Below are 18,344 nucleotides of genomic sequence, written 5' to 3' on the forward strand. Positions count from 1 at the left end.
GGGGGGCAAGGGGAGAGAATATTTTTGGGAGTGGGGGCCAACGGTGACAGGTTTCCTAACCTGTTGCCGGCTTCTTATCATCCTAACTTAATTCTAACTATTGCTACAAAAAGAAGTGTAAATTAGGGGGCTGGGGAGGGGTCAAAGAAAAGTGACTCGTCACAAATCCCGAACTAATGAGGGCAATTTCTTGGAATTTTTGCTAATCGTTGAATTTTCCTTGTTTTTTATTCTGAGACAGAAAACTAGAATCGTCACCTTTGGCTCGATTGATAGCGCTTACACTCGCCAAAAGCATTTTTTTTAACCTGTATGGTGCAATACTATTCCAGACAGACGCCTGTCTGGAAAGGTTTGTCCGCTCCATGCCTGGGAAATTAAATCTTTGCGTGGTGAAGAATAATATTTACGTCCCGAGATGCAAAACATCTCATCTTGTCTCTTGCCCTCGACTCGGAAGGCAGGTTTTCTAGGATTCGGGCATGAAATGCGCTATAGCTTCCCTCACGTACTTATCAATATAGCGTGTGCGAGGTGGGTCATCTTTTTGCCAAGGATAAACTGCCAAATACCTATTATGCTGATTCATAAATATTTGAATTGTTTGGAACCATCAGAATACTTGGAAGTGTATAATTGAATGCGTTTTATTTCCAATCATTTTCCAGCTGCATGTTTTTACTTGATGGTGTTTTTTCGAAATCGTCTTTAACGGCAAATTATTTATTCTTGCTACACTACTCAATTATAAAAAAAAAGATAGAAACCTGGATGGCGGTTTACTAGCATGGCCGACTGTATCACAGCCCAGTAAATGGAAGAACAAAAGCATTCCACTTTGATTTTTTGAGGATTTTCCATGAACGTTGATCCACGTATCATATTCGTTGAAAACCCACTGGTCTAAACGTCTTGGAGAATTGGTTTTCGCATCAAAATCTTGCCAGTCGTTGGGATAAGTAGCACCGTGAACATTTTCATGACTACCTGGAAAATTTCAATGAGAATATGTGAATGAGTTTTTTTTTCCGTGATTTAGGATTTCGTTTTCAAATATTAGTGCTTACTTAGAGCACAGTATTCAATGCTGTAAAACATTTACAAATTGAAATCATACTGATTATTTTTTTCCAACGTATCAATCAATTAGAGCGCAGTATTTGAAATTATTCGGTTATTTTTATTCAAATATTTTTTCTAGTTTTTCAATATTTCACAAAAGTTCTATTTTCCTAAACAATTCGTATCACCTTTTCGTCTGTTCATTCCAGATATATGTCACATGTTTCGAAAATAATTCTTTCAAACATGAGTTGTTGAAAATTTAACCTATCCCTTATTGACACACTCCCGCGCACCGCTCCTCACTCACCTCAAATAGCCGAAGCTCATTACTTTTGGCACCTGAGGTACCACATGATGGACAGCTCATTGTTATCCCGCGGCAATTGAATTGGGTCATGTGACCCCTTAAAATTAGATCACGTGCCATCTCGGGGCATTTTTATCTCTCTTATTTGCATATTCCCTATGAGTGCGGGTGGATATAAATGTTTCAGGCCAGTAAAACAAGACTCGAGTTTATACTTGATACCACCCAAAAAAGTCCTGGCAGGCTGAAATTGCATTAAAATGTAGAGAAAATTCTCCTGATTATCATATCGAAAATGTGCATCTACACGTTCAGCAGAAATATGCATAATTAATTTTTTATTTTTAAATTTTTTAAAAACTAAAGAAAAAATGATGGCGAATGCCAAAAACTTCACTGGATTGATTGGTCTAATCCTATCGGAAAAATAAAAATATCCAGAGGTTGGGCTGATCCACTTCATCAAATTGCAAGTAGAAGCAATGTTCCCAACCTCTGAATATTTCTATCTTTTCGATAGGACTAGAACGATCAATCCAGTATAGTTTTTTGGCGTTCGCCCCAACTTTTTAATTAATTTTTAATTGATTAAGCACATTTTTGCTGAACGTGTGGGTGCACATTTTTAATATGATTATGAGGGGAATTTTTTCTACACTTTGGTGTAATTTCAGCCTGCCAGGACTTTTTGAGGTGGTCAAAGTCTAATTTGACTGGCCTACTGCGTAGTATTTAGTAAACCATTTTCTCAAACGTTGTGCATTTTCAAAACCGCAATGGTACTCGGTAGGACTCCCACCGAAAAGACTATAGTGGTAGACATCCTCAAAAAAACTTTCATCTTCTAGACTCTAGAATCTAGAGGCTACATATCAGGGTTGTCAGTCATTTAAATCCCCACTTAGTACTTCATTCTTCAGAATTTGCTGCAGCCAGTTATTCTTGTGCAAGCCTTGAACGTAAATGTGTGAAACATTTTTCACAATGTTAGTCACACATGCACGCAATTGCTCATATCAAGGTACGCGATAGCGTATCTACCAAGTTGACGTCACAGGCAGAGGTGACGTCACAGGCAGAGAGCTGTCGTGTATCATATTTCAGCTAACAACTCGCCCCTAACCCCTTAAAAAAACTTCAATTGCTTTTTTCCCCTTCAAACGCACGCTATTTTACAAACGCATTCTTAGATACATTATATAGATCTTTCTGATGAGATTTTTACTTTTTTCATTATTACATTATCACAAAAATAACTTCATAGCAACGGATAAGAATTCACTTTTTCAAGAGTTTTATTTCGAGAGCGTTACTATTCCCTAGCGCTGTTTGGGAGGGCTGTTCTAGGGAATAAAACTAGTAAGTATAGGGGAAATTGTCTGCGCTGACGGAATTCAGCCGCACGGGTCCGTAGCGGTGGCGCATGAACTAGGATGGAGCCCGTGCTTGTAAGCCAATCAAAGAGGGTCAAGTCATTTAATATTTGTGAATTATTCTTTAACAATTGGAATCGATTGTTAATAATTTAATGATTTGAATATAACAACCAAATTAAAAATTTTAGTTCAGTTAATTTTTCAATATTTAGAATTCGAACATTTTAATCATCAATTAATTAAACAGATAATTTAATATTTGTAAATGACCCTTTAACAATTGGAATCAATTGTTGATATTTAATTTCAATATTGTACCTAAATTTAATCCTTTAAATAAAAAATTTTCAGTGCTTCAATCTTCGAGCATTTTAATCTTTAATTAATTACCTAAATAACCTAATATTTGTGAATTACCCTTCAACAATTGAAATCAAGTGTTAATATTTGAATTAAAATATTCCCTCCAAATTTAAATTTTTTATGTAATATTTTTCAATAATCAACTTGAATGACTGAATAAAAACTAAAACATAAATATTTAAATTATATTTCGTTGAGGAAAATTACTATGATTAACTAACACATGTCAGAGAGGCTTAAAACAGGTACCAATACTTTTGATTGCATCATGTGTTTAGTAATTATTAACATAAAAAAAAATCATAAAAAAATGGTGTGAACGAATGGCGCCAAGCCGACGCTAATTTAAACGCAAGATAGAAGCATGGGACAATAACTGCATGGATGAAATCACACAATTTTTTAAAAATTCATATAAATATTAAATTTAAAAAATCACAAAAAAATTTTGTGAACAAATGGCGCCAAGTCGACGTGAATCTGATCGCGTCCAAGACAGAAACATGGGACAATTACTGAATAGTTGAAATGACACAGTAGGCGAACTGATTATGATATAATCTTATTCTTAAAAAACCATGGAAATATTAAAAAAATGCCAAATTTATACTGACAGCGTCAACTAGGACAATTTTCCGCAGTTTTAGTTCGGATTGGAAAATCGATTATTGTTAATAATGGCTTTTGTCATTCCGGCTGTAAGACAGTGCTTTACGGTTGCGTCGCTTTGCTTCGCGTCCACGAAACGCTGTCTACGGCTGTTATGACAAAAAATAGTGGGCCTCATACGACCAAAAAAAATTTGTCGACCAATATGATTGATGCAAACCTCATCTTCGATAGAAATTTTTTTTTCGGCCTAATGACAAAATATATTGTTTCAAACCCCGTCCATAGGAAATTGATTCGGAAAAAAGTCAAGTTGGCGCGCCGGGCTGTTCGATAATGAACATACTTCGTAGGAAGTGAATGATTGACAAAGCTAGAGTTCGCACGCTAATTGACAAATCGCCAAAACTATTGAGATTTGATTCAGCTTATTATATCACAATTGGATTCCGTATACCTGGCGTGTACTTAACCTTTTCACCAATGAACGTCAAATAGCATATCGGTATGAGGAGGGTACTCGTTGGTGTGATGGCGCGTTCATAAGCGACGCATGGGGGCACACTCACATTATTAGACAACGGCAAAGGGTGGGGGACGAAGATCATCAGTGAATAGTTTAAAATGAGATGTAGTGCTTATACATGATAAGATGTCCGTAACGACTGAAGTAATTACGTAATTATCAATCGATGCATTCAATCAATAATCTACTTACGAATTTATGACTTGCTGGGGAAATGCTAAAATATACTTGTAATTTTGTACTATGTTCCTGGTAACGTAATGATACTCAGTGAATTAAAGGGGAAAAATTAGCGCCAAGTTGACTTTTTTCCGAATCAATTTCCTATGGACGGGGTTTGAAACAATATATTTTGTCATTAGGCCGAAAAAAACTTTTGTAGCGAAGATGAGGTTTGCAATAATCATAATGGTCGACAAATCTTTTTTGGCCGTATGAGGCCCACTATTTTTTGTCATAACAGCCGTAGTCAGCGTTTCGTAGACGCGAAGCAAAGCGACGCGGCCGTAAAACACTGTCTTATAGCCGGAATGACAAAAGCCTTTATTAACAATAATCGATTTTCCAATCGGAACTAAAACTGCGGAAAATTGTCCTAGTTGACGCTGTCAGCATAAACTTGGCATTGTTTAACATTTCCATGGTTTTTTAAAAATAAAATTATATCATAATCAGTTCACCTACTGTGTCATTTCAACTATCTAGTAATTGTCCCATGTTTCTGTCTTGGAGGCGATCAGATTCACGTCGACTTGGCGCCATTTTTTCACAAAATTTTTTTGCGATTTTTTTTTGATATCTCCAGGAGTGTCCCAATGGAGCCCAACGTAACAACCACTGATTCATTTCTTTGCACTTGGGAAATAACTCATCTCATTTATGAGGTAGATCAACTAAAACTGCCTCAGGATTGAATCCCCATAATGTTCTAGCGCGGAAATTGCAAATTTTTTCACAACAAAATCGTTTCGAAAATTTTTGAAATCCTCAATATCAATGACAACTGCCATAGTGTAAGACTGATTGTGGATATTTCTCGATCTTCTAACAAGCAACTAGCACCGAATTGCTTGGCTAGATGGTATGAACGTCTCCAGAATATTGGATGGAGGGGATGACGCCAACTTGCTCACGTTTTCATAATGTTTGTTTAAAAAATATCTATTTGACATTTCAGCGTCTGAATAGTGAGAAAACAGATACCGTTGAAAATTTTCCAAATTTTTCTTCCATTGGATTTCTTAGTAAATAGGTTTTCATATAATGGAACTCTGCCTGTTCAGTCGCGTACTCTTAATGGGAAAACAATAGTCATTAAGATGGGCTGCTCATGACATTTTTATAGTTTCCAAGTTTTGCAGCTGTATGATGACAGGTGAAAAATATGTCTGAAGATGGGGTAGGGCGGGGGTCTCTTCCTTCTGCTGAGACCACAGCGCATTTTCAATTCGTAAGTTGAGTGTAAAAGTTCGCTACTAGTCTGATGTCTGATACGATTTCTACTTATGAAGGAATGACAATTCGTTAATTTATCCAAACATTGGGAACTTCGGAGAAAATGAAGCCCTATTTATCCTTAAGTGCCATTGAGTCGATTGACTCGTCAGATACATACATGGGCAGCTCCATATAAAATTCATCTGCAGCCCTGGATTCTTCTGAAATAGCATGCGGTAGTGGTGCTGATTTCAATACTTCCACTCAGTCAAGAAAGATAATAAATGTCTCAGACTCTCCAGAGAGTCTAGCACTTTAGGAGCCTAAGATTACAGACCCTGCTGAATGTCTACAACCAGAATCTCCAGGGAGCCCAGCACTTACGGAAATTGGGATTGTGGAAATGAATTGCAGACTCTCCATTGAGCCCTGAGCCAGAGTCCCCAAAGAGCACAGTACCTGATAAGACAAGTTCGGTCAATCATTCAACCTCATCAACAGGCAACTCTATGGTGGTAGCAGAAGACTTGGATTTAATGGAGATAAATGCACTTGACTCTTGCGAGAATCCAGTAGTAATGCCTCAGGCTACATCAAAGGCTGCGCCAACGATTGCAGTAAATGCTGAGATTATACTACCTTATTCAACGGAGGGTAGAAAACCCGTTCGTTAGAGCGGGGAAGCTATCTGTTCACCTGCTGATCATTCAGATGATGATGATATGCAACTTGTCCGAATTTTCGTACCTGAAGAATAGAAAGGTGTGATGACGGAAATCAGCAATTACAAAGTTGGTGGAACTTTCGTCATAATGGGAAATATTCGAGCTAAGCTGATTTTCTGTCCTCATAGGGATGTTCATTTTCGGCCAATGGGATCTTCCAAACATCTCAAGCGATTGTTAAGCAATATTAAAATCTATCCAGGGGTAAGGTTACGGTTAAGGTTAAAATACGGATAGGCATTTGCTGCCCTCTTGCCACCGAACCCCTACTGGGCTATTGTGGCTTCGTTTTCCTACTGATCCCTATAATTCTAGGCCAGCTTTTCTCACCAGTTTTAGTAGATTCCCGGCATCTAGGTCCGCTACGTAGCTGATGCTAGGGAAGCCGGTTCCCCAGCAACTTAGCCTTGTTGTAGCTAGTGCAGGGCAACTGCAAAGTATATGCAGGCTGTCCTCCTCTACCTCAAGGCATAATCTGCAGCGGGCATCGCTTCCGATGCCCATGTTTTTGCAGTGTGCCCTAAACCTACCATGTCCAGTCAGGAGCCTGATTGTGGTGCTCAGTTCCTCTCTTTTCATGTTGAGTAGCTTTTCTGTTCTTTTCTTGTTTAGGGTTGGCATGAGGGCTTTGGATTTTCTGTAGGTTGTGATCTACTTCCATCGCCCTTGGTGTTCCTTCCGGAGTTTGTTTTTATTTTGAGACATTCCGGTAGCGAAAGGGACTCCCACTGTCATGACCTGGTCATCATTTGACGCCCCATGCCTTGCCAGTTGTTCCGCTATCTCGTTTCCTTTTATCCCTTTGTGGCCCGGGACACATGCCAAAGTTATTTTATTGGTTGCCCCTAGTGCTTCTATGGCTGCCCTCGTCTCCCAGACCAGCTTCGATTCGGTGCTTGGTTTATTTAGGGCTTTGATGGCAGCTTTGCTATCCGACCAGACATATATATGTTTTCTTGAGGTCGGTTTTGATAGGAGAAGTTCTATGCAGTTTTTAATTACAAGGATTTCTGCCTCAAAAACAGTGGCCAGGGGTCCAATGGACCAGCTGTCTCTGTGGTTTTCTTTTGACCCGTATAGCCCTGCACCGTATTGGTGTCTACGGCCCGAGCCATCCATGTACCAGTGTATTACATTGTCACCTGGGGATTGTTCAGGGGGCTTCTCTTCAGTATATCGAGCTTGGCATGTGCCGCATTCGACTGATTCTATTCCCCCTGGCATATCAACCTATAGGCGGTTGCCTCTGCCTCGTACAGTACCGCTAGATCAAGTGGTGGTGTGTTCATTGCCACTTCCAAGGCTTCGGTCAGTGTGGTTTTCATCGCCCCAGTTGCAACCCTGAGGAATTTCCCTGAAGTGCTTTTAACTGGCTCTTAATCCCAACCTTCCTTACCCTGGGCCACCATATCACAGCAGCGTACATAAGCTTTGGCAGTAGTACCATCTTGTATAGCAATAGGCTGATGTTGGGGTTGAAACCCCAAGTCCTTCCTATGGCTCTTTTGCAAGCCCAGAGTGAGGCATATGTTTTGCCATCTGTGTGGCTATGTGTTGTTTCCAGTGAAGCATGGTGTCCAGAGTTACCCCCAGGTACTTCACTGAACTAACGTAAACGATGTCCACTCCTCCAATTTTAATTGGTCGTGGAGTGACCACTTTATATTTTCTGGTGAAGATCATGGCAGACGTCTTTCCAGTATTAACTGTTAGTTTCGTTTCCCTACACCATTCCTCCAGTATTCTCACAGCACAGATTTGTCTGTCTCTTGAAGTTTTGAGGAAGTTTCCCCTGGCGACAATGGCTATGTCGTCAGCATAGCCGTTCACCAGAAAGTTCTCTTCTCTCAATTTCTCTAGATGGTCATCGACAACTAGGCTCCACAGGAGTGGAGACAAGACTCCACCCTGTGGACAACCCTTGGTCGGATGCCCTTCTACGTGTGAGCCGTTGTGTGTGGCAGTTATTTTCCTGCTCTCCAACATGCTTTTCGTCCAGTCAATGATGCAGGCTGGAAAATTTTTCCTCGATATGGCCCTTGTTATGGCCTCGTATTTAGTACGATGAAAGTCGACCTCGATGTCCAGGAATAGGCTGAGTGCGTAGCCCTTTCCCTCTATTTGTTCCTCAATCTTAGCCACTAGGTGATGCAGGGCCGTTTCTGTCGACCTGCCTGCCCTGTAGGCATACTGTGAGGGTGATAGGGGTTTCTCAACAAGCAGTGAGCCCTTTATGTAGTGAGCCACCAGTCTTTCCAGTGTCTTCAAGATGAAGGAGGTAAGGCTGATGGGTCTGAAGTCCCTGGGCTTGATATGCCCGTTCTTTCCAGGTTTGGGGATGAAGGCAATCCTCGATCTCCTCCAAACTTTCGGTACAGTCCTTAGTGCTATACTTGCCCTAAGTATTTTCGTTAAGGGTCCCAGAATAATGCCGATCCCACTCTGTAAGAGGATTGGGTAGACTCCATCGGGTCCCGGTGCCTTTAGGGGTTCAAAGGTGTTGACGGCCCACTCTACCCCTTGCGGGTGGACTATCTTACCTGCCAAGGCCCATTCCTACGACTTGTAGGTGCCTCTACGGGTTTCTGTTCCTTGTCTCATATCCCGTGAACCCCGGGAAGTGCTCTTCTAGCAGCAGTTGGAGAGTTTCTTCTGTAGTCCAGGTATAGCTTCCATCCGGTTTGATGAGACAACCCAGATTAGAAGCGCCCTGTTCTCCTAGAATCTTTACCAGCCTTGAAGCTTCAGATTGGCTCTCCAACCCGACTGCTAAATTTCTTCCAGCCCTCGTTTTTGACTATTACGAGTGCTTTATTATATTTCCTCTGAAGATCTCTGCGATCTTCGAGGGCCTTCTGCCTGCTGTTTTCCGTGTACGCAGTCTTCACCTTGTTCCACGCTTTCCTTAGCTGGCGTCTTAAAATGGACAGTTGGTTATTCCACCAGCCCACCATTTGTGTGTTCCGCGGTCTTTTAATGGTGCAGTTGTTTTCATAAGAGTCCCTGATCGCTTCCCCGAGACGTTCGGCTGCATGTTCCAGGTCTCTCTTATTTCTGAACCTTGAGGGTACATCTCAGGGGGATTCTCAGGAAGAGTTCTTCTCTGTAATTGCCCCAGTTTGTGTCCTTTGGATTTCTCCTAGAGACCTGCTCCGATTCGCACTTTAGTGACAGGCGTATTTGGCTGTGGTCTGAGCCCGAAGATTCTTTCGAAACCCTCCAGTCTTTTGCCCAACGTGCCATGCCTGTGGTGCAGATGGTTATATCCAACACTTCATGTCTTCTGCAGTCCATGAAGTTTGCAGTCCATGTTGGTTCTTTCCCTCTGTTCAGGATTTGGAGGTCTTTTTCCATAATGAAGTCGTTTAGGGCTTCTTCTCTAGCATTGGTATTTGAGCTTCCCCACCCCAGATGGTGTGAGTTCGCATCGCAACCAAGCAGAAGTTCCAGCCTTTCGTCCTTCACTTTTTTGATGAGTTCTTCGACCACTCTTGTTGGGGGAGGTTCCATGGAATCATATGGCAGGTATGCCGATCCCGTTATGAATTCCAGGGCCTCGTTCTCCTCGGTGAGGACCTTGAGCTTGACAGCCGTGAGGTCCTATCCGCTTTGTTGGTGTAAGAAGGTCGCCAGGGGTAAAATCATAATGAATAATTAAATACAATGAATGATCAATCTCTTTCATTTTCCATCTGCCTCAGTTGTCAGTCTCTAGAGCAAGCATGGGCAAAGTGCGCTGAATGTTAGGCCAGTTAGGCCAGTTAGGCCTGTGACGTGCATCGGTTTTTTGAGAGAGAGCCGCGCCTAACCCGCGAATCCCACAGAAAGTGGAGACAAAATTAAAATAAATAAATTAACAACAAAATAATCATGATTCCGCGATTATCCCGGACGAACCGGAGGTTACACTGAGGCCGTCTAGAATTTTAGGGCTTCCCCTGCTAATTCCGGGATTAGCAGGAAATTAGGGAACCATAGGAGAATTTAGGTTGGGAAATATCGTAAAGGGGTATTCCCTGCTGAATCAGCAGGAGATTAGGATTTCGTTAGGGGACGTTTAGTATTAGATAGGGATTATGGGCTCAGTTAATTAGTGGGAAATCGTGTCGGTCCTGAATTGCGCCGCGAAGAAGGATAATTAGTATTATCGTCGGGCGTAGATTTAGGGGTTACTCCGTTCGCGAAATCTTCCCGGGGTGAACAGACTGGCTGCGAGTGCCAGCACCCCTAAAAGAGGGATCCGTGAGGAATTTTATATTACGTGTTAGTGTTGAAAGGTCGGTGGGGGTGTTACGACCGACACTTCCCCGAATTGCCGTATTAGATAAGTTAGTTAGGTTTAGTTACATCCACGGATCCCCGGGGAAAAACAACCGGGAAAGACTAGCTGCGATAGTCCGTTAGTTGAGTTAATTATTAAAATTTAGTTCCCCAATTAAACTTGAATGGGGAGAAATTGCCGCGCCAGGACAATTAGCGCCGTCGCGTTCGATCCGCCGGAACTGACGTTCCGACGAGACAAGAGTTCCGCCATATTTTCGGCAGTTATCGCCCGGATGTGAGAGCAAAAGGACGAGTTTTTCCCCAGGGAGCAAAAAGGAGAAGAAGACAATGGGAGGATCCCACGCCACCCGGAAACCGCGTGGAAAGGTGAGGAAATTTCTTTAAATTTATCCCAGTAACACCGGTTACTGGAGAACGCAGGATTCATTCGGGTCCCGAGTGTAAATCGATCCCGTTCGATCAACGGATCGAACGGCGTTTTCCCTCCGTTGAGGTATTCACGAATGTTTTCTCAGCCCTGGTTTATCCGAAAACCACAGCTGATCGCGTGTGGACCCTCCCTCATCCGACAGGGCCGTCCCTGTGGAGGTTTTAAGGCGAGATAGTGCGAAAAGGGAGGTGAATATCCCGGGGGAAACCGCCGAAAACCCCAGTGGAACGCGAGAAATCTATTCGGCTAACCTTGAGAGGTGTTCACGCCATCGTGGCTTCGAGTGTTTTCCCCCACTCCGCTCCGCTCAACGTTGAGCGTGAATTCCAGCCCAACGGTGCTGAGGAAATCCCGTTTTCCTTAAACGGAGATATCGCGATCCCCTTAAATGGTGGAACTCTCCAATTTTGGGAGGATGATCGCGAATATTCCCCCTCGCTGGTGGAGTTTGTCCGATGCCGATCGGTGGAGGCGTTGAGGCATCGGGAATTAATTACCGGGAAAGATTCGTTTATACACGTACCGTGTACGTTGGGCGTAGCGCGATCTCTCTCGCACCCTAGCTTCCATCTCTCTCGCTCTCTCGTATCGCCTCTTCTAAGCTCTCCGAGGATTTCCTCGGTGATATTAAAAATTTATATTCAGCTACTTTATTTCTGTTTTTGTTGGGATTAATACCGGGCCTCTCCCGAGGGCCCGTGGAATTACGTGGAGTTAGAATTTATAATTCCTCCATGGGTAAAGATTATAATTAGACCTTTTACGGGGCCCTGAATTATTAGGGAAATCCCGAGCCTCTCCTGAGGGCTCGTGGAAGTATGGGAAGGTTTTCTATGGGGGAAAATTTATAATAAATTAATTCTACAGGGTCCTGAATTTTCAGAGAAGCCCCGAGCACCCTCCGCTGCCTCGCGGACTCAGATGGGGTTACTTTTTCTGTTTTTTCTACTTTTCGTCTTTTTTTGGAATTATCTCCGCAACGGCGGGTGGAAGCAATACCGTCGACCCCGGTCAACTGGGCATTTCCGACACCTGTGCTTCGAGTTTATTAAATAAAGATAGATAATTTTTGGAGAAACGTCAGTGGAGTTCGAGATTTTACTTTTGAACATTTTCGCCCTTTTCTCCGAATCCACCCCTCTCTCCGCAACCGAGCACATTGAGCAGCGCAGGCATCCGTTACCTCTCCTTCAACCCCCTTGCTGAATTAGATCTAAGTACGGATTAGTGATACCTTTTTCGATTTTAATTTAGGTTCAGGTTTTCGAGTTGCTCATTTCACGATCAGAAAAATTAGCTGGCGCCCGGCAACCTTCTTTTTTGGTCCCGATTTTAGTCAAGTTAGTATCGGCGAGGAGGCCAGAGGGAGGAAGGGCGAAGGTGATGGGCATTTTCGGTCGGTTAGAAAATGTCACGTCACAGGCCAATGACGATAAAAGAATGGGTCCTATTGAATTGAGCAGGTAGTCGGAGGGTCAGAGTGCGGGTTACGTCAGTCAACGTGCAAAAATTTGAATTTTTGAACGAAAAATACGAATATCTTTCTTGCTGTATTTTGCATTGTTAGAAAATATCAATTAATCATTTTTTTCTATATCAACTTCCGCCTAAAATTCCGTTGAATAAATCACTCAGAATGGAATATTTCAGCAGCAAATGAATTGAAAAACACTTGTGAAAAGATTTTTCAAGTTTTCTTAATATTGTTTGAACATTTCCTAAGCAGCATTTTAAAAAATTAAAAAATTTTCGGGCTCAAAGAAGCGCAAGGAAACAAGAAATTTTAATTCTAACATTTCATGTCTTATTGACTTTTTTTCATTATATCGATTCTACTGTTAAACATTTCAAAATTCATCTATTTCGAGTTAACCATGGTAATAAATAATTACTGCAAAAAACCTAAACATAATTAGCTGCAGAGAGTGATCGAGCAAAGGTAATTGAAAAATGTTCACAGATTAGAAAATGTGTCATCTGACCAAGAGTGGGCAAAACTTATAAAACAAACCTTACATTCCTAATTTATTTGTTGAATTTTGAAGAACTGACATCTCATATTTATTCAATTTTCAATGAAATAATTATTCATTATTAAAACAAGCCAGAAATAATCAATTTCTGGCACCATGATGTTTCAACAATTTCTGCCTGGGCTTCACGCCATTGGTGTATTGTATAAGTAATAATGGGTCTAATAGGGTTTTATGGCCCCGGCTCCTGAAGGTCCGACTTTGCCCATGCCTGCTCTAGAGGAACCTACTTGGGAGAAACTGCCTTCTACCATCTGATAGTGGAACAATAATAGGAGTATTTTCATTTAATTTTCTTTTTTCAGTTAAATTGAGTTGCAACATAATGCCCCTCAGGATGATAAGGAAGAAAAGGATAGTGACTTCGAAGACGTGATAAAAACGACAGAGTGAAAAAGTTTAGTCACGTGAGTGAGTGACAATTGCCCAAACAAGGCAAAAGTGCCACGATGTTTCAATTGCAATAAATTCGGACATGTGTCTACCAAATGTCCAAGAGAAAAGAAGAATATCAAAAGTGAAAAGAGCCGAGAAGAAAAAAAAAGATGCCACGCTGCGATGCGTTGAGACAAAAAAACCTACAAAAAAACCTACCAGGTCAAAATTTTGGAAAAAGAGGTTACAGCTGTTTTGGATTCAGGGAGCGACCTACATCTGGTGCGCATGATGTTGCGGGACGATTTTCCTGTTTTCCAGAATCCACGTCGACTCTGAGCTGAGCAGAAAAGACAGGTAAATGAAATTATTGAGAAGTGGATCGACGAAGGTGTTTTGAGACCGAGGGTTCCAGATTATGCCAGTCCGATAGTGTTAGTGGAGAAGAAAAACGGATCCATGAAGCTCTCTGTCGATTATCGATGCCTCAATAAAAAGATTATCAAAGACAGAAATCCGTTGCCATTGATCGAGGATCAATTGGATCGTCTGCAAGCCGCACAAGTGTTTTCAACGTTGGATTTGAAGGACGGGTTTTTCCATGTGCCAGTCGAGAAGGAAAGCGGGGAACTATGGGCACTACGAATTTTTAAAGGTGCCTTTTGGACTCTGTAACTCCCCAGCAGTTTTCCAGCGGCATATCAGGGCAGTGTTTCGTCCATTGATTACGAGTGGTGTTGTGCTAGTTTATCTAGATGATTTCATTATCCCTGCTAGAGACGAAAAGGAAAATCTGGAGAAATTGAAAATTGTGTTGACTACAGCAAGTGCGTACAGATTAGTGATAAACTGGAAGAAGTGTGAGCTGTTGGTGAGACAAGTGGAATATTTTTTTTTTATTTTTACATTTTTCCTTTTCCTATTACCATTGTTACCATGGTTTGATAGGCGCCCCTTCGTCTTAGCCTTTTAGCCTCTCCTACTATCCTCTCATTATTTTTGCGGTAGCATGGGCCGACTTTCTGTACTGCGCCCATTTGGCGTGTACTGAGGGAAACCATGTAAAACCTCAGTAGCGCAGCCGGCCGGTACTGCGGGGATTCTGCTGTGTTCATCAGTCACACTGACTCGGTGAACACACTAGCTCTCCGCACCCGTGCCTGACGGCGGCAGTCTACACGCCGATGGGTGTGACTAAGCGGGCACCCATCCAAGTACTAACCCAACTGAGCGTTGCTTAGCTTGGGTGATCGCCGGAGTCACACACCGCCCGCGTGGCTACTGTCGCCGCTACAAGTGGAATATTTGGGATATATTGTTGAGGCTAGAAAGATTCAATTCTGCAATAAAAAGACATTGGCGGTGGCACCATTCCCGATTCCGAAGACAGTTAAAGAAGTGCAAAGTTTTCTAGGACTTACAGGGTATTTTCCGAAAGAGAAATACAGCAGCTATGAGTATGAGGTGTTACCAGTTGTCAAAGCACTAACGAAATTCCGAGTGTATTTTCTGAACACTGATTTTAAAATCGTGACAGACTGCAACAGACTGTTTGTGTCATCAATGAAGAAAAAAGACTTGTATTTAAGACTGTCACACTGGGCGTTGTTAATTGATCAGTTTGATTACACAATTGAGCGTACGTCCATGCGTCCAGGTACGTCCATGCGTCATGTCGACGCACTGAGTAGAAGTTCAGTCAAGATTTTATCAGTGCAGGAAGGCCGAGACGTTCTGACAGAGAAAATTCAGAAGGCGCAGAAAGAAGATCCTGGAGAAAATCATTGACTCAGTTCAAGCTGGTCAGAGTAATGATTTTCCGATGTCAAGACAAGGTGTATTGGACCGAGAGCGCGATGGAGATGAACTCATGGTGGTGCCGAAGGCGATTCAGTACGACGTCATTAAGCAGGCTCATGAACAAGGACATTTCGGGTGGAGTAAAATGGAGTTGATGGTGAAACGTAACTATTGGTTCCCCAACATGAGACAAAAAATTCAAAGAGTAATTGAGAATTGTGTAAAGTATTTACCGCTAACTTCAACGAGGAAGGCGTATAATCATTTATTTATTGTTGATTCACGAAGTTTGTCTGGCTGTATTCCACAGAGTCGACGACAGCACATGAAACAGTCAGCAAGCTAAAACTACAGGCGGTGACTTTTGGTAATCCTAGGCGAATTATTTCAGATCGAAGTACTGCGTTTACAACCAACACATTTAGTGATTACTGCAAGGCAGAAAGTATTGAGCATGTTCTTATTACTACTCGTGTGCGAGGAGCGAATGGTCAGGCGAAACAGACGAACCGCGGGGTCATTCCAGTCTTGTCTAAATTATTTGCAGATAATCCTATGAAATGGTAGAAGTACGTAGGTCAGGTGCAACAATTTATAAATTCTTCAATGAGCAGAAGCACCAAAAAAATACCTTTCGAATTGTTGAATGGTAAAAAGATGAAGCTGGCTGATGACCAGCAATTGTGGCAGTTGGTCGAGGAGGAGTTGTCAAGTTATTCTAGGAAAAACCGATGGACATACGAGATGAAGCGAGACAAAACATTTTGAAGATCCAGAAGGAGAACAAAAACACTTTCAACCGGAAAAGAAAACCGGCGCAGAAATATGCAGTTGGTGATGTAGTTTTCATTCAGAGGATACAGTTTGGAGGAGGTCTCAAGCTGTATCCTAAGTTTCTGGGTCTGTATAAAATCGTTATGTTCATGAGAAACAATCGCTATCTGGTAGAGGAGGTTGGCGACCATGAGGGTCCTAATCGCACGAGCTCAGCAGCAGATTTTATGAAGCCTTGAGCTAAGGCTACTAAGGGCTACGGCGAGTGGTATGATGACGAGGAGGATCCGATTCGAAAAACTAATTAGCGTAACTTGGTATCGAGGTCGATACCTGTGTAGGATGGCAGGTTGTGGGTTCGGTAAAATTAGGAATGGGTGCTTTATTCTTTTTTTTTTGTTTAGGTATATACGAATGAGAGGGCGATATGTCGCCAGCGATTAAATTTAAGAGTTTGTTTAGACGTATCTATTAGAGACGCTAAGTTTTGGATTTCTTTTAAATGTTTATCCCTAGCATAAGAAATTATAAGTGTGAAAGGAAAAGTGTCTGCGTGACCTGTCAGTTTTATTACGGTTGTGTTTAGGGTTTCGAGTTTTCTCTACTGCATAAGGGTGGTCTTTGTGCTGCCATATGAGGTAATTTTTTAAATAAAGGTTGTATCGGTTGAAAGTGAGAGTAAATGAGAAAATTGTGTCTTTAAATAAAGAGAGAAAATGAGTATGTTGGAGATGTGAGAATTAGGAGTGAGTCAGTTCGGACTTCACTGTTTGCGAGTGAACATGTAGAGTATATTTTATGTAATATCAATCCGTATTATTTTCAAATAAATTTCGTTATCCCTTAAAAATAAAAGAATCCTGTTCCTATATGATTTTAACCGTACAAATATTACAATCTTTGTTTCGCCGTCAGGTCCCTATGAAGTTAATAGTCAAGTTCATGGCGTACCTGGGCGATCACTATTTCGCCAGCGAGGTAAATTTCTAAAGGCATTGATAATTTCGTTCTTTATCTATTTTTTAAAAATACTTTTCTAATTTTTTCATTCATAGGAATCGCAGCGCCACCAGCAGATGAGGAAGTTTTTCAACTTTCTGCGGTTGGTGGACCGAGAGGATGAGGCTCTCGAAATTTTGTCCTACGCGCAGGGCATCGCGGTAGCAGCCGTTATGATTGTGGACGCTCTCAATCACTACGATAAATGTAGTATCTCAAATTCATTTTCATTTTTCCATAATCTTTTTTCTATATTGAAATTCATGAAATCTATTTTGTATGTTTCAAATTCATCATCTGTAGGATCATTTTTTTAATTTTATTTTTTATTATATAAGGATAAGTGTTTATTCAAAATAAGTTTCCGTATTTGGAATAAGTTTTTGTATTCAGGATAAGGTTTTGACTCTTATTATTTGTTGACAGTTATGAAATCAAATAAGAGTAAACACACAGTTGAACTAAATTAAAGTTTAATGAATCAACAATTGGATTGAATCGACACAATCAAATTTGGGGAATGTTTGAGAATATTAAAATGAGTTTAGTGAGAAATTTTGAAGTGACTACTTTAACGAATGCACGTGTATATTCTATTGAGCCACAGATTGAAGAGAAGGCACACCTTATTTTTTTTTATACATCAGCGCCCCATTTTAAGTATTACAATTCCATCATTGTCCTGGACAATCGATGATATAGCAATTTGTACAGTACTTGACGTTTTACGAACAACACTCCTTCTCGTCAAATAATTCATGAAGTTCATCTTATACAGTTCTTAATGTATTTCAAATTTGACAACACTTGATGATGCCCATCTGTGTTCTAAAGTGCAGAAACTTTCCCTTTGGTAGAGCCTTGGTGAGAGGATCAGCCAGCTAATCATTCGTAGAAATATAGCTGACATCAACTACCCCTTCTGCTTGCTGCTCGCAACTATATCGATACTGATATTTCTCAGATAGTTGCACATCGTAATCGTAAATACGCGGTCAGACCTCGTAATTCGCGCTTCTCTTCTCCTCATTTACGAGGTCTCTATCTGCTAAAATCCCAGATTAAGATCGTAATAAGATCGAGATTGATATAAAATAAACTATTTTGAGCAACATCAAATCTTTAAGTTTGGGAATATTCTGATTTATCTGAATGAGACTTTTAGTGGCATTTTTTTTAAATTTTTTAGAAGGAATGTTGAAAATGCCAATGATCGAGAAATCTGAAAAAATTGTGAAAAT

The 18,344-nt window shown here is 41.2% G+C and overlaps 1 protein-coding gene across 1 annotated transcript in view; it reads right to left on the reverse strand.

The window, feature by feature from the left end:
- PIG-N (Phosphatidylinositol glycan anchor biosynthesis class N) overlaps positions 1 to 18,344 on the reverse strand; it is a gene marked incomplete at its 5' end in the record, with an annotated part of 128,930 nt that overhangs the window by 92,200 nt on the left and 18,386 nt on the right. The window contains 1 exon segment of the mRNA XM_011314521.1: positions 768 to 987. Coding sequence (XP_011312823.1) covers positions 768 to 987 — 220 coding nt within the window.

Source organism: Fopius arisanus, unplaced genomic scaffold (genome assembly GCF_000806365.1).
Source record: "Fopius arisanus strain USDA-PBARC FA_bdor unplaced genomic scaffold, ASM80636v1 scaffold00171, whole genome shotgun sequence".
NCBI classification, from domain to species: Eukaryota; Metazoa; Arthropoda; class Insecta; order Hymenoptera; family Braconidae; genus Fopius; species Fopius arisanus.